We start from the raw sequence: 13,887 nt of genomic DNA, 5'->3' as shown, positions 1-13,887 counted from the left end.
TTTTTATAGCTGCACCTGTGACATATGGAACTTCCCAGGCTAGGGGTCAAAATTGGAGCTGCAGCTGCCGGCCTACACCACAGCTCACGGCAACACTAGATTCTTAACCCACTGAGCGAGGGCAGGGATCATACCCACATCTTCATGGACACTAGTCGAGTTTGTAACCTGCTGAGCCACTGACTTTGAAATCTTTATGTATATTCAGTTAACTAACACATTTTAATCATGGTCAGAAATGGCATTTGTTAAAGGCATAGAGCTTCAACATTTCATGATACAAAACCAAATTCTTTCTACTTCTTGTTATTGCCTTAGAAGCTAGAAAAATGACCCATTTTAAACAGTCATCCATCTCTCCGGCTTTTGAAATACTGGAAGTCATTAGAAACATAAGAAATTATCATTACTACAGACTTAAGAAGGCATGCTCCTAAAATACTGCCTTAACTGTTTGTTTTCTTATCTCTATTCATTTTATTGTGAAGGTACTTTTAAAGTTCAGAAAAGAGCATTCAGACATGTACATAATGCTTCAAAGACTCAACCTGTTCTCTGACTTCTCAACTAACCAAATGACAAATATTGCCTGTGCATATGCAGGTAGTTGACGTGACCTTATATCTGGTTTTAAAAAGGGAAACCAGACAAGATAAGAAAACCAGACAAGGGACTACACATACAAATGGCAATAAGATTTTGAGCTGTAAATTTAATTTAATAAACCATAAAAGCATGTGCTGTGATAATTTTTAAAATTGCTTTCTTTTTCCAATCCTAATCCTTGGTCTTGGGTATCTGCAGTGTTGTCTCTAACATTCTGGTTATAACTCTGAAGAAACTAATTATGTCAATTCTTAAATTTGAAGTAGATTACAGAACTGGGAAACCCAGAATATTAGTTCCTAAAGGTTGTATGGATATATAATGACAGTCACAGAAATTCAATAACAGCCCTCTATGAAATGTACTCAAAAGCACCACATGAAACAAATTAAAAAGAACAATGAATCTCTCATTCTGCGCAAATAAGAAAATAAGAGAAAACACTGGTTCTATAGGTTTTCATATGAGTTGTTATAATGAATTAAGATTTTAGATAATGAATCTTCAGAAAATTGCAGTAAGTTAATACCCTGAGGCCTTCTATAAATGTTTAAGATGTTATAACTTCTCAAAGAGCTTTTATAAGTAGACTCAATGCAGAAAATTAGCAGTTCTGTGGAAATCAACAACAAAGTATTTTGCTATCAGATGATATACTTTCTTGAACCAACTGAGTAACAAATTCACATCCAATAATACAAAATGGATACCATAAAAATTAAAAAAAAACCCAAACAATTGTTGTGAATTTAATTAACTTAATTATTTATTCTGGTGATTTTTAAAGTATTGTTTCAATCTATTGAAATGACTTATAAATCACGATTTTTAACTGAATGCAATTTGGTAAAACAAAACCTGTCACTGGAAAGGATCCGATATAATAGAAGCATGAATGTTCCTTAGGAAAAGAACTTTGGAACTGAGTGTGAACTCACTCACTCTAAGTATGAATCTGATTTCCATATTTTTGTCTTAGGCTTCAGGTGCCCCTGAGGCCAATGCAGGGCTCTTTATGAGACCCATTAAAGTGAAAGGTAGGGAGAGAGGAAAAGGAAAGGTGTAAGGGGAAACTAATAAAGCCTTTAATGACTTGGATCTAAACGGCTTGGAACTGAAGATATTGAGCTCTTTCATTAATGTCTGAAGCGGAATAAAACATGATCATCACCATTAACTTGTGACCACATCAAGAAAATTAATGGTACAAACATTGCTGCATGTTAACTACATAAACGTAGTGAGACGGAGCAGATCCACATTAATCTTGGCTGACTAATTTTTCTATATCATTTAAAATAACATCACAAGATACAGGATCAAAGTTAGGTTAAAAAAAAAGAGTCTTTTGCCAAAACACAATTTAAATTTATGATGGAAATCAAGTGGTGAATGGTTAGAAATCTTCTTCCCTCATTTAGTGGAATATAGAATGGCACTTGATAAGGAAAAGCTGGCCGTGGAAATGTAAAATAAATGTGAATGTAAAGTATTTATTTCAAGTAGAATATCTGAACCTACCATCTGTGGTGGCCATCTTGCTAAGGGGACACGTACCTAACAAATCTCTTAAGAGGCGTTCCCAATCTGCTTGAATGAGCTATTGTATAAGAAAACTTGGAGCGACCACTTTGGCCTCACATTTCCTTCGCTCCACATCCTGTGGCACAAAGCATGAACTCAGCAGGCTGGGGTGCAGGGCTGCCTGCTGCCTTGTGATAATCCCCTCTCCCAGTAGGGGCCTCCACTGATGCATGGCTAAGAACATGCTTCCTCTCTTGCTTGCACCCCAGTGGGGTTTCCATTCCTAACTTGGGCCCAAATCCAGACTGCTAAGGAAGGGCTCCAGATGCTGCCAGGGATATTTTTAGTTTCTAAACAATCATTTATCAGAAAGAGGAGTACAGGTACAGTGAGAAAACCAGCAAGACCGGTAATTTTGGAGAGATGCTTTCTCTCCCACCCCTGACCAGACCTAAGGTCTAACTACCACCTGTTCAACAGAAGCTGGCTGTTTGCCTCATTTTCCTTCAGGGAGCCACTGACCAAGGATCTCCACCAGCATGAACCTAATGTCTCCCGACAGGCCTTCACTAGCCAAGAGGGACCTGGGTCGAGCGCACCAGTTATTGGTCACAGGATACACAGCCCATAGAAAGACTCCTGCGGTGCAACCAGCTGAAAGCCAACTAGAGAAGATGGGGAGTGTGCATTTGTCCTGACACAGCCCTGCTCCTGCTGGCTGCCAACTCACTCTACGTCTGGGGCCAAGCTTCTGTTAAACTAGTCTTCTGTGGCTAAAGCCACGGTAAAGTCTTGGGTAAATATATGAACTTCCAAAGCTCATACAAGAAGAAGCTCATCATGGCTATGGCACAAAGTCATCAGAAGAAAGCTCGATCAAATTTGGTAGAAGGTTTTGAGATTATTGTTTGAAGGGGCTTTTGGGGAATTTTTACTTATAATTCTTTGTGACAGCAAATCTACAAGATGACATGATTACATTTTAGAGCAAACAACTGATGCTGGATAAAGTTTGTGAGAAGGTGATGGCAGAGGTGGGGAACTGGGAAGTAAGATTTTGTTTAATCCCTTATACCTCTCAAAGGTGTCAACCAGAAATGTATTCCGGCATAAGAAATACATGTGCTCTAGATACCGTTCAATAACAGATGCTATTCAATGCAGCCAAACACAATTTTTTCCTTTTAGGTGTGAATAACTGTTAGAATTGGCCACTTCAGAAATGTTATAATTGTGAAACCTAGGCTGCTCTCATACTCTTCAATCACACTAAACTGAGGTTTTGCAGTTAATACTGCTTACTAATTGATTGAACATTTGGTTATAAACCATGCATACCATGTGCATAAAAAGAGAATTAGGACAATGCATTCTTACACTTATCACTGCGCATGTGCCTATTTTAATAATAAGAATCTGGGGCTGTTGTGAGACAAGCATAAAGACTGGTGATCCAGCAGCTCAACTCACCTTAACTATTTTCCAAGCCTTCTCTGGAACTCTGGACACATCACTCCTCAGGCGTACAACCTAAAAAGCACAGAGTTTAGGGACCTGCCACCTGGGGTCAGGGATTGGGGAGGAGCAGAAGGCCGTCCCACCTTCAGATACAGGGAGAACGGGGCTCTGGATCTTTGTGGCTGTCACTTAAAATATTCATGGGATTCTGATCTTATTCTGGAAGCTAGGAGCAGAGGCACAGCGAAGTGCTGTTCAAAGCTTGGATGTGGTTAAATGGATTACGATGGGTTTGCTTCCATGAAATAATTCAAGAAACCAATTACTAAAGCATAGCCCTAAAAAAGAACAAATTATAAATAATACCTGACAGCACGATTTTTAAGAATCTCTTAGTACTGTTGTTTCCCACGAGGCACTCTCATTACACAAGTGTGGCAACTGGGGCTAATGAGGTAGGGAGGCCAAGTCAAATTTTGATGGGTGAAAGTACATGTTTAGAAAATGAAATTCATTTCTGTAGCCATTCAGGACGTAAGCGAATCACACGGAGTCTTCCACCACTTCACCTCCTCCTTGCACACACACTCTGCCCCAGCCTCTCTTAAAGCACACCAAGTTGCAGGCACAGTAGATGTGAAGACTTCACCGGGTCCCACTTCCATCTCTAAGATCTTTATTTTATTCATCCTTGTTTCCTAATAATATGATTCTATTTCTGTCTCCACACTGCCTTTCTGTAACATGTCCCATTTCTTATACCCAAGCAACTTCTTTCCCTTCCTCCCATGAGGAGGCCTCTATCCGTCTGGGAAAAACACCCTGAAACAAAGAGTAGAGGAATAATACCCCAAGAAATGAAAAAAAGAGCCTCCAATGACATTGTTCATATTTTCACTCCTCTGTCAGATGAACTGTTTTCAGTATGTTCTCAAACTTTACTCAAAAACATGGATTCTACAGCCCTTTGTATCTTTTACACTAGCCTAGCTAATGAAAACTTAATGAAACTTTAATTTACCCTAAATGCAGGTATCAGAGGTCCCCTTCTGATGGCTTACTGACATCTTCAAAAACTAATACTTGGCTTCTCTGAGCAGGCAATATCTTCAGCAATAGGCTAAGTACTACTTTCATCCTAGTCTTCCTATTGAAGAGTTAATGTTGAAAAGTAGCTACATCATATGCAAAAGTCTAATTGATGAAACAAGGAAGCATATTCTTCTCTCAGTAAGAAGACAGAAATGAGCAAGTTAAGTGAGTATATATTTTAAGGTAACTTCAACTAGGAGGAGACACAGAATGCATGTGCAGTGCAGATAAATGTACACAGGGTTTTGAGTGAGACGCTGCTACCTGCTAGTGTAGCACAGTGCTCAGCAGGTAACAGGCATTCAATAAATACTTTTATTTAATGAATTAACTATAGTTCTGGTTAAATTAGCCTCTCAGTGTCTCAGTTTCTTCACCTTTAAAATGGAAAGAATTGGCCTTCCTGTCGTGGCTTAGTGGTTAACGAATCTGACTAGGAACCATGAGGTTGCGAGTTTGATTCCCGGCCTCGGTCAGTGGGTTAGGGATCTGGCGTTGCCGCGAGCTGTGGTGTAGGTTGCAGATGCGGCTTGGATCCTTGTTGCTGTGACTCTGGCGTAGGCTGGTGGCTACAGCTCTGATTCGACCCTTAGCCTGGGAACCTCCATATGCCGCAGGAGTGGCCCAAGAAATGGCAAAAAAAAAAAAAAAAAAAAAACAGGAAAAAATAAAATAAAATAAAATGGAAAGAATAATATCACAATGAGAAATTAGAAGGCACTCTAGTGAAATGGTTAAAGTAGATTCTAAAGCTCAAGACTAGTTGGATTCCACTACTTACTGAGTGATTTACAAGTTGTTTACTCTTTTAAACTTAGTTTTCTCAAATATAAAATGAGGATTGATAGTAGGACCTAATTTACAGAATTTTAAAGAGGATTCAAGTCGTTAACATATGCAAAGCACTTAAAACAGTCCTGGCACATAGTAAAATTTCCGTAAAGTACTGACTATTATTATTGTCATTGAATGCTATATTAGATACAGCACTGCAAGCATAGCATTAGGAACATTTGGAAAGTTTTTAGCACACAGTATGCATCAAATAAACACTAGCTATTAGCCATTAGAATAGGTGGTCAGGGAGTTCCCACGGTGGCTCAGCGGCAATGAACCTGACTAGTATCCATGAGGATGTGGGTTCGATCCCTGGCCCTGCTCAGTGGGTTAGGGATTCGGTCTTGCTGTGAGCTGTGGTGTAGAGGTATAGGTCATAGACAGGCTTGGATCTGGTGTTGCTGTGGCTGTGGCCAGCAGCTGCAGCTCCAATTCAACCCCTAAACTGGGAACTTCCATATGCTGCAGGTACAGCCCTAAAAAGAAAAAAAAATAGGTGGTCAGTAAATGGCCACTATTATTATTAAGATACAATCAAGCATTAGTCTGGCATTAGGGTGATAAGGCAGGACCAAGATGACAGTCCCTTTTATGTGTGCTTTATCTAGATTAGATGCTAGAAAATAGGTATTTGGTCTAAACTGGTTTGTGATTTCTTTCCAGTAGTTAAAGAAGAGTGATTAGAGGGGAGAGAGCCCCAGTGAAAAACAGCCTAACTCCTAGTCTTATGTCTTCTACCTATAACTTCTGTCTTATTGAGAGGAATGGGAAACGTGATGGGAAAGGGGACAAGAGGAAAACAATGCTCTGTGGCAGCAGGTGATGTTTCATCTCAAAAGCTCATCTCTATAACCCATGTTCCTGATTTCGAAGCCCTCATCTTCCTTCTCTGATTCATCACAAGTTCCTATTTCCTGCCTCTATGGTGAAGTCTCATCTCACTGGGTAAACAGATGATTTACATCCCCATGTCCATAAATTATCAAAAGTATCCCCAATTCAGATAAACGAGACTCTTCAATTCTGAGTTTTCTTTGCTGAATTAAGTGCATGCAGACAAGGGGTTCCAGAACATCATTAGAGTTTTAAATTGTTAAAAAAGTTTTTGTGTGACAGGCCAGTAAGAACAGAAAGGGGTTGCCTTTCATATATGAATGTAACATTGCTCTCTGACCCTAGACCATAGGTTGAATTGCTTCTCCTACAGTAGGGTGGGTTTTCTCAGATGTCTAGGATCTAGCTTGGTTCTCTTGTGACTGATGGTTGTCCAGAACTTTAGGTCCAATTTGTTGTTGTAGAGATGAGATTTTTCCCTTGGGAAGTAAAACAGCAAATATGGGGACGAAACTTGTGATGATGGTCTTATCGATAACTACACTTAAAACAGATCATGCCTGGACTCATGCCTAAACACATACACATATAATGTGATACAGTGGAAAGCAAACCTGGGGTTAGGGTAGGACGATTTGGCTGAAACCCAGGGTCTGACACTAAGCAAGTTTTTATTTATTTATTTATTTTTTTGGTCTTTTTGCTATTTCTTGGGCCGCTCCCAGAGCACGTGGAGGTTCCCAGGCTAGGGGTCGAATCGGAGCTGCAGCCACCAGCCTACGCCAGAGCCACAGCAACGCGGGATCCGAGCTGCGTCTGCAACCTACACCACAGCTCACGGCAATGCCGGATCATTAACCCACTGAGCAAGGGCAGGGACCGAACCTGCAACCTCATGGTTCCTAGTCGGATTCGTTAACCACTGCGCCACGACGGGAACTCCTGACACTAAGCAAGTTTTTAAACCTCTCTGAAATCTTTTTCATATTGCATAAAAGGAAGATAATTCTATGCACTAAAGGGAATACTGCTGAGAAGACTAAATGAGAAAATGTAATAAATAACTCCACAAAGTGGGATGAAGCACAAAGTAGAAACCCAACACAGGTTAGATTAAGACTGGAGATGAACGTGATCTTAAATGATATTTCCTAGGCAGTTCTTATTCCACATTACCTGAAAATACAGAATTTGTAACTTATAGCACAGATAGAGTTTTAATACCAGGGCCTTGAACTTTAGGAACTTCAGGAATGTTAAGGTTGAAGAATACTATTTAAGTAAGGCAGGGAAAAAGGGACCGTTGACAACTGGGGCCATCAAGCATGAAAACATTTCTAACAATTCAGGAGAGCGGGTTAAGAGGCAGTATGGAAGGAAGTGGAGACAGGCAAGGACAGCGAGTGGTCAAAGCCGTAAAAAAAAAGAGTTAAAACAAAAGTTGAGAATTGCAATTTCTTAGCCAAAGTAAAGCTACCAGTGCTCTAAAGTATTTTTGCACATCTCAGCATCATCCATCCTTTTACAATTTTCACCACCAGAAGGTGTTCAGAAACTGTCCATGGAAATGTATTTCCAGTTTTGTAATGGAGTCAATCAGAAAATGCAATTGATGTTGGAGAAAGTTGTTTCAAAGCCAACTTTGCTTAGACACATCTATTCAGTAAAGCAGGGGACAGTGGCGCTGGGGAGCCACACCGGCCTCGGGGAAAACAAAATCTCAATAAGTATGCCAAATGTGCTTCTATTATTTCACGATTCCTTCCAACAGAAACATTATGTGGAAGATAAGAATTAGGAAAATACTGAACTGAACTAATTCAAAATGTTAAGAAAATATTTTGCGTTTATGTTTTATAGCCAAGTGCTTTTCCCGCATTTGTCCCAAGGCAGCAGATGAAGCGCTATATTCACCACTGCTAATACGAGCAATTGGAACATGCTCTTTGGCAAGGCAGAAATAAGATAATTGTTCAACATAGGCCGGCTTTTCAGAAATACTGGAAGCATTGCCTGTAATTATAGACATCTGTCACTGCTAGCCACTCAGTACTAACCCTGACATCAATATACAACCATAGCACTAAACTGCCTGCAGGCACAGCAATGGAGACCAGATACGCGAGGCAGGCAATCATCTGCTTCATCCAAACTATCTGTCAAAGGTTCCCAACCACAAATAGCTCTTACATTTTGTATCCTTAGGATAATATGTTGATTTATTTTAGATTCTCTAATATTTACAGTCTAGGCCGTCTACTAAAATAAAGAAACAAAACTTATGGCTAATGGAGGCAGTTACTGTTCACAGTCATCATAAAAGGTCATAGCTCAACCCTCAAATGTTAAAAATTGATGGCAGCTTTAACCATGTGCTGTCATACAGATGTTTCCTTTTGTAGAGGCAATTATTTTCAATAGCAATTCAAAATGGTAACTACAATCTTTCATCAGCAAGTATGTTGCCAACATTGATCTAACAGAAACGCTCATATTTTAAAACCCTTTTTGAGAAGTGAAGGCAAGTTTCAAAGATGAGTACGGAAGAATTCAGATTGTCAGTTTGGGTTTTGCTGTACATAGAGTGCCATATCTGGAAACAATTTTATGTATACAAATGATGTACTGTCCAAAAACTAGGAAATGATATTGAAGGCTAAAATACTTTGTTAATGAACAAGTCAACTGACATATAATTTTGCTGAATGTAAAGCTTATTGAAATATACATGTGCATCTACATTCATATTTTTAAAAGCCCAAAGACATACTGCGGCTTTAAATGTCACTCTCTTTTTGCTTTTTAAGCAGCCAGAGAAGCAAGCTGAAAATTATTAGACATTTAGACTAATTAGGAATAAACACTCACAATTATCATAATGTGTTACTAAAAACCCAGATATTTCTTGGTTTGGTCACAACAGCCTATGCTGAAGAAAAACTATTAATTACTGACAGACAGTTAGCTTACAAGTGAGCTGCATCTTAAAAACCTCTTTTAAAATACAATTGCTAAATGCCTTACAGTGCTGTAATGTGAGACAGGTTCAAATCTTATTACTTCACTGAAATTAAAACCTAAGTTTTAATACTGTTCAAGTCGAACAATGATTCCACACTTTATTGCTTTTGAAATCCCTTGATGATCATAGGAAAAAATGCCCCCGAGAAAAAAAGACTGTTTTCGATAAACAGAAAATACAGTTTGCACTCTTAGCCTCTTTGTCATCACAAAAAAAGGATTTAATGCCAATTCTTTAAAAAAAGACTTTTTTTTCCACAAAATGTGCACCTTGTGTGCCATTTGTAAAATCAGTTCACTTTCTTTTATTTATTACTGCAGCGCGGCAAGGCAATAAAGAAGCTACCAATAGCTAATAAATTACATGCCTTTTAAAACAATTCTCTTGCTACAAAAGCATGTAACTACAAAGGTTTACATTTACATGGTACATCACATGAAATATCTATATTTGTGTCCTATTAACCATTTTGGAAATTGTGGACTTTTACCAAATAGCTGATAGGAAAAAGAAAGTGATTCACAAATGCTGACATAAAATAAAAGGCTTTCTAGTAAACTATTCATATGCTATTTGTATTTTCAAAAAATCCTCCAAAATTTATTTAAAAACATGTTTTGATAAATTATTTTATGCGTCAGAAAGGTATTCAAAGATATTCCTTAATGGAGGTTAATTTAAACTTTACTCAGTGAATACTGAGACCTAACAAAGTACCTTTTTTTCCCCTTAATTTATGTACTTAGTATCATGCAGTCTTAAAAATCATAGCTCCTAGGAGTTACTTAGAATAAATTATAAAGGGCAAGATCACTGGATGGATATAAGGTAAAAAAATGACCCAAATCTGTTCCTTGTTTTGCATTCTTCAAAAAATGATACAGAAACTTGGTTATTTATTTAAGAAACAGTCACATCAAACATGTCCTGCTTAGTTGTAATCTTTCTTTTAAAAGAGTATGATCTTCAAATATCCACAAAAACTACCTAAAAACCTTACTTTATGAAAGTAAGCTGTTTTTTTTTTTTCTTCTTCTTCTTCTGGTTTTCTATATACAAGTGAATTCTGAACTATTTGTACTCTAACTCAGGATTAAATTGTTAAATTAATCAGGGTATCTGCTTAATGCTCTCATCCTCTAATCTCACGATGAGCATGTATTTATGAGGTAGTGTATTGTCTTTTATTATTAATTTCCTCCATTTCCTGTAATAGCTATCATAGCTGTGGCTTTTTTTTGGTTTGTTTCATACCTACGAAATTTCAACTTTGTTCAATTATGCATGATGAACACTGCTTCAATTTGCAAAGCACAAACAACTTTAATCTATTTCATATTTATTTCAATATGACAGTCCACTATACAAATGAATAAAAATTCTATATTCTATAGCACTCCATTTCTCCATTCAGACATACTTTCTCTCCCTTTCTTTTGAAATCAGCTTGATTACGATGATTAACAATTAGGAATTTGTGGAAGATATCTTTTCTGAAAAGTTCAATGAAATAATTTTATTTCATCTTCACAGATTTTTTAGAGTGGAATCATTACCACCATAAATAATAATATTCTATAAACCACAGATCTTTACACGTACAGAATACAGGTATATTTCTTAATTTATTGTTTGCTTCTTTTTGATAGTATTACTCATGTTTTGTTGAAATCATCACTTTTCCTCATATTATAGCTGACTTAAAATGATATAATTCTTCTTTAAAAATAAATTTTATTAGAGTATAGTTGACTTAGAAAGTTGTGTTAGTTTCAAGTGTACAAAAGGATAAAATTCTTGATTAGCAACCAAGAGGAATAGGTAACAAAATATCTACTTTCTCTATGGCTCTGTTCTCTTTCTCCTATATCTCACTAGAAAAATTTTATTTTAAATCTTTAGTTACTTGAACTATCCCTTTTTGCTAGGAAAGTACTCATTCAATGTACTATCTCCCTTAGATCACTAAGAATGCGCATTCAAAGCAGGAAGGGCAGGTATCATGAACTCCATTTTTTTTCTAAGTGGGGTTAGAAGGTTGCTCGAGATCACACAGTGAAATGGCTTGTTCTCCAACTTCCTAGTCACAGTTCTCACTATTTAATAACACTGCCTCCTAGCTACTAGGAAAAAATAGGTACTAATGGACATTTACTGTAGAAAGTCCAAATTAAACTTTCTATTGGGGGCTATTTCATTCAGTGGATGGAAAAAAGGCTTTTGTTATATTGGGCACCTATCTGACAGGGTAGGAGTGGAGGGTGGTTCTTGATGCCTACTGAGATGGGTAGAGGAATTCATTTGTTTTACTAATTACCATTTTAGACGTGATAGAACATTTGCATTGTCATCAACCTCCTTAATTTGTTAAACAATCTGAAGTGTACTGATATTTAGATTTCTTGGTCTTGTTCTGCCATATTGAATGGGAACATGGACAGCATAAAGCTGGACTCCTCTGGCCTCTTTGCATCATTGTGCAACTTCTAGTTCTACTGCCTGTTTATGTAATACAGAGAACTGAATGACACTGAAATGCCAACCATACCCTGGAATCCTCCCGGAACCTCCCCAAGACCATATTATGTGTCTTTCTATATGTTTCCACTGCTGTTCTGCATATCAAAGTCATTGGCCTTATATCAAACACTGATGACTGTCAGCTTTTGTCTGTGTTCTCCATCTGTCTACAATGGCAGGACTATCTCTCTTTAGTGGATATCATGCCCCATTGTTTAACACATAGTAGGCAATTACACATATCTGTAATGTCAACATGTTTTTTCTAATACCAACCAAGCAATTCTCAGGGGACACTAATTGGGCATCTCACAAATTTAACTCAACACTATCTACTTAGAGATAGTGTCAGATCCCATCAGTTAAGGGCTCAGTCCCACAAAACTGGCCGTAATTTTCACACACCAATTCAAAGTCCAGGTTGTCATTGGTGCTTCTGACCAACCAGCTATGTATAGATGGAAGGTTCCAGTGACCTCCTCCTTAGGTTTGATTAATTTGCTAGAATGGTTCATGAACTCAGAGAAACATTTTGCTTACTAGATTACTGCTTTATTATAAAACTCAGGAACAGCCAGATGGAAGACATGCTTAGAGCAAGGTATATGGGAAGGGTTGCAGATCCTTTTCTCACTTGCAATCCTTAAAAAGTGAACACTCGGAGTTCCCGTCGTGGGGCAGTGGTTAACGAATCCGACTAGGAACCATGAGGTTGTGGGTTCGATCCCTGCCCTTGCTCAGTGGGTTAACCATCCGGCATTGCTGTGAGCTGAGGTGTAGGTTGCAGACGCGGCTTGGATCCCGCGTTGCTGTGGCTCTGGCGTAGGCCAGCGGCTACAGCTCCGATTCAACCCCTAGCCTGGGAACCTCCATATGCCACGGGAACAGCCCAAGAAATGGCAAAAAGACAAAAAAAAAAAAAAAGTGAACACTGGCCCTGTCTAATCCACTGTCTCCTAAAAAACACTGCTCTAATTAACAACACCTACTTCCAAAAAATAACCAGAATCAGAATAAAATTTCTGGAGTTCTCGTCGTGGCTCAGTGGTTAACGAATCCGACTAGGAACCATGAGGTTGCGGGTTTGATCCCTGGCCTTGCTCAGTGGGTTAAGGATCCGGACTTGCCGTGAGCTGTGGTTTAGGTTACAGTTGTGGCTCAGATCCTGTGTAGCTCTGGTGTAGGCCTGCGGCTACAGCCCCGATTTGACCCCTAGCCTGGGAACCTCCATATGCTGTGGGAGCAGCCCAAGAAAAGGCAAAAAGACCAAAAAAAAAAAAGAATAAAATTTCTCTGCTTTTGTCACCATGAAGTCTGACCATCTTACCTTACATAACCCATTTTCAATCAATATCAACATATATAAGAAACATCTCATATCCAGGATGTTGCTTCCAACCTCAAGAACCTCAAACTTTGTTGAGAAAATAAGAACACAGAGCAGAAAACACTTAAGGAGCATGACTGGGAATTACATTTGGTCATTTAATAAATTTAGAGTTAAATCCTGTGCATGCCATTTCCTACCATTGTGTTCCTAGCCGAGTTACTTCATGGCAGAACTGGAGTTAAGAACACCTTTATCCATGAAAAAATGCTCAACATCATTAATTATTAGAGAAATGCAAATCAAAACTACTATGAGGTACCACCTCACACCTGTTAGAATGGCCATCACTAACAAGTCAACAAATAACACCCTGGAGAAGGTATGGAGAAAAGGGTATCCTCCCACACTGTTGGTAGGAATGTAAATTGGTACAACCACTATGGAAAACAGTACAGAGGTACCTCAGAAAACTCAATATAGAACTACCATATGATCCAGCATATATATAGAATCTATAGAACTATCATATGATCCATATGATCCAGCAGTCCCACTCCTGGGCATATATCTGGACAAAACTTTTCTTGAAAAATACACACAAACTCGTATGTTCATTGCAGCACTATTCACAATACCCAAGACATGGAAACAACCTAAATGTCCA

The 13,887-nt window shown here is 38.4% G+C and overlaps 1 protein-coding gene across 5 annotated transcripts in view; it reads right to left on the bottom strand.

The window, feature by feature from the left end:
* The window catches only part of RANBP17 (RAN binding protein 17), a 332,066-nt gene that overhangs the window by 104,943 nt on the left and 213,236 nt on the right, over window positions 1-13,887 (bottom strand). For 4 of the 5 annotated variants that reach the window (XM_047786458.1, XM_047786108.1, XM_047786281.1 and 1 more), the window contains one exon: window positions 3,601-3,660. The exons of the other annotated variant lie outside the window; for it this stretch is intronic. In XM_047786458.1, coding sequence (XP_047642414.1) covers window positions 3,601-3,660 — 60 coding nt within the window. The remainder of the gene's footprint in view (window positions 1-3,600; window positions 3,661-13,887) is intronic. 5 annotated transcript variants of the gene reach the window in all.

Source organism: Phacochoerus africanus, chromosome 1 (assembly GCF_016906955.1).
Source record: "Phacochoerus africanus isolate WHEZ1 chromosome 1, ROS_Pafr_v1, whole genome shotgun sequence".
In the NCBI taxonomy this organism is placed as follows: Eukaryota; Metazoa; Chordata; class Mammalia; order Artiodactyla; family Suidae; genus Phacochoerus; species Phacochoerus africanus.
Note: the sequence above shows the minus strand (reverse complement) of the source record. Positions and strands in the feature narration are given on the sequence as shown.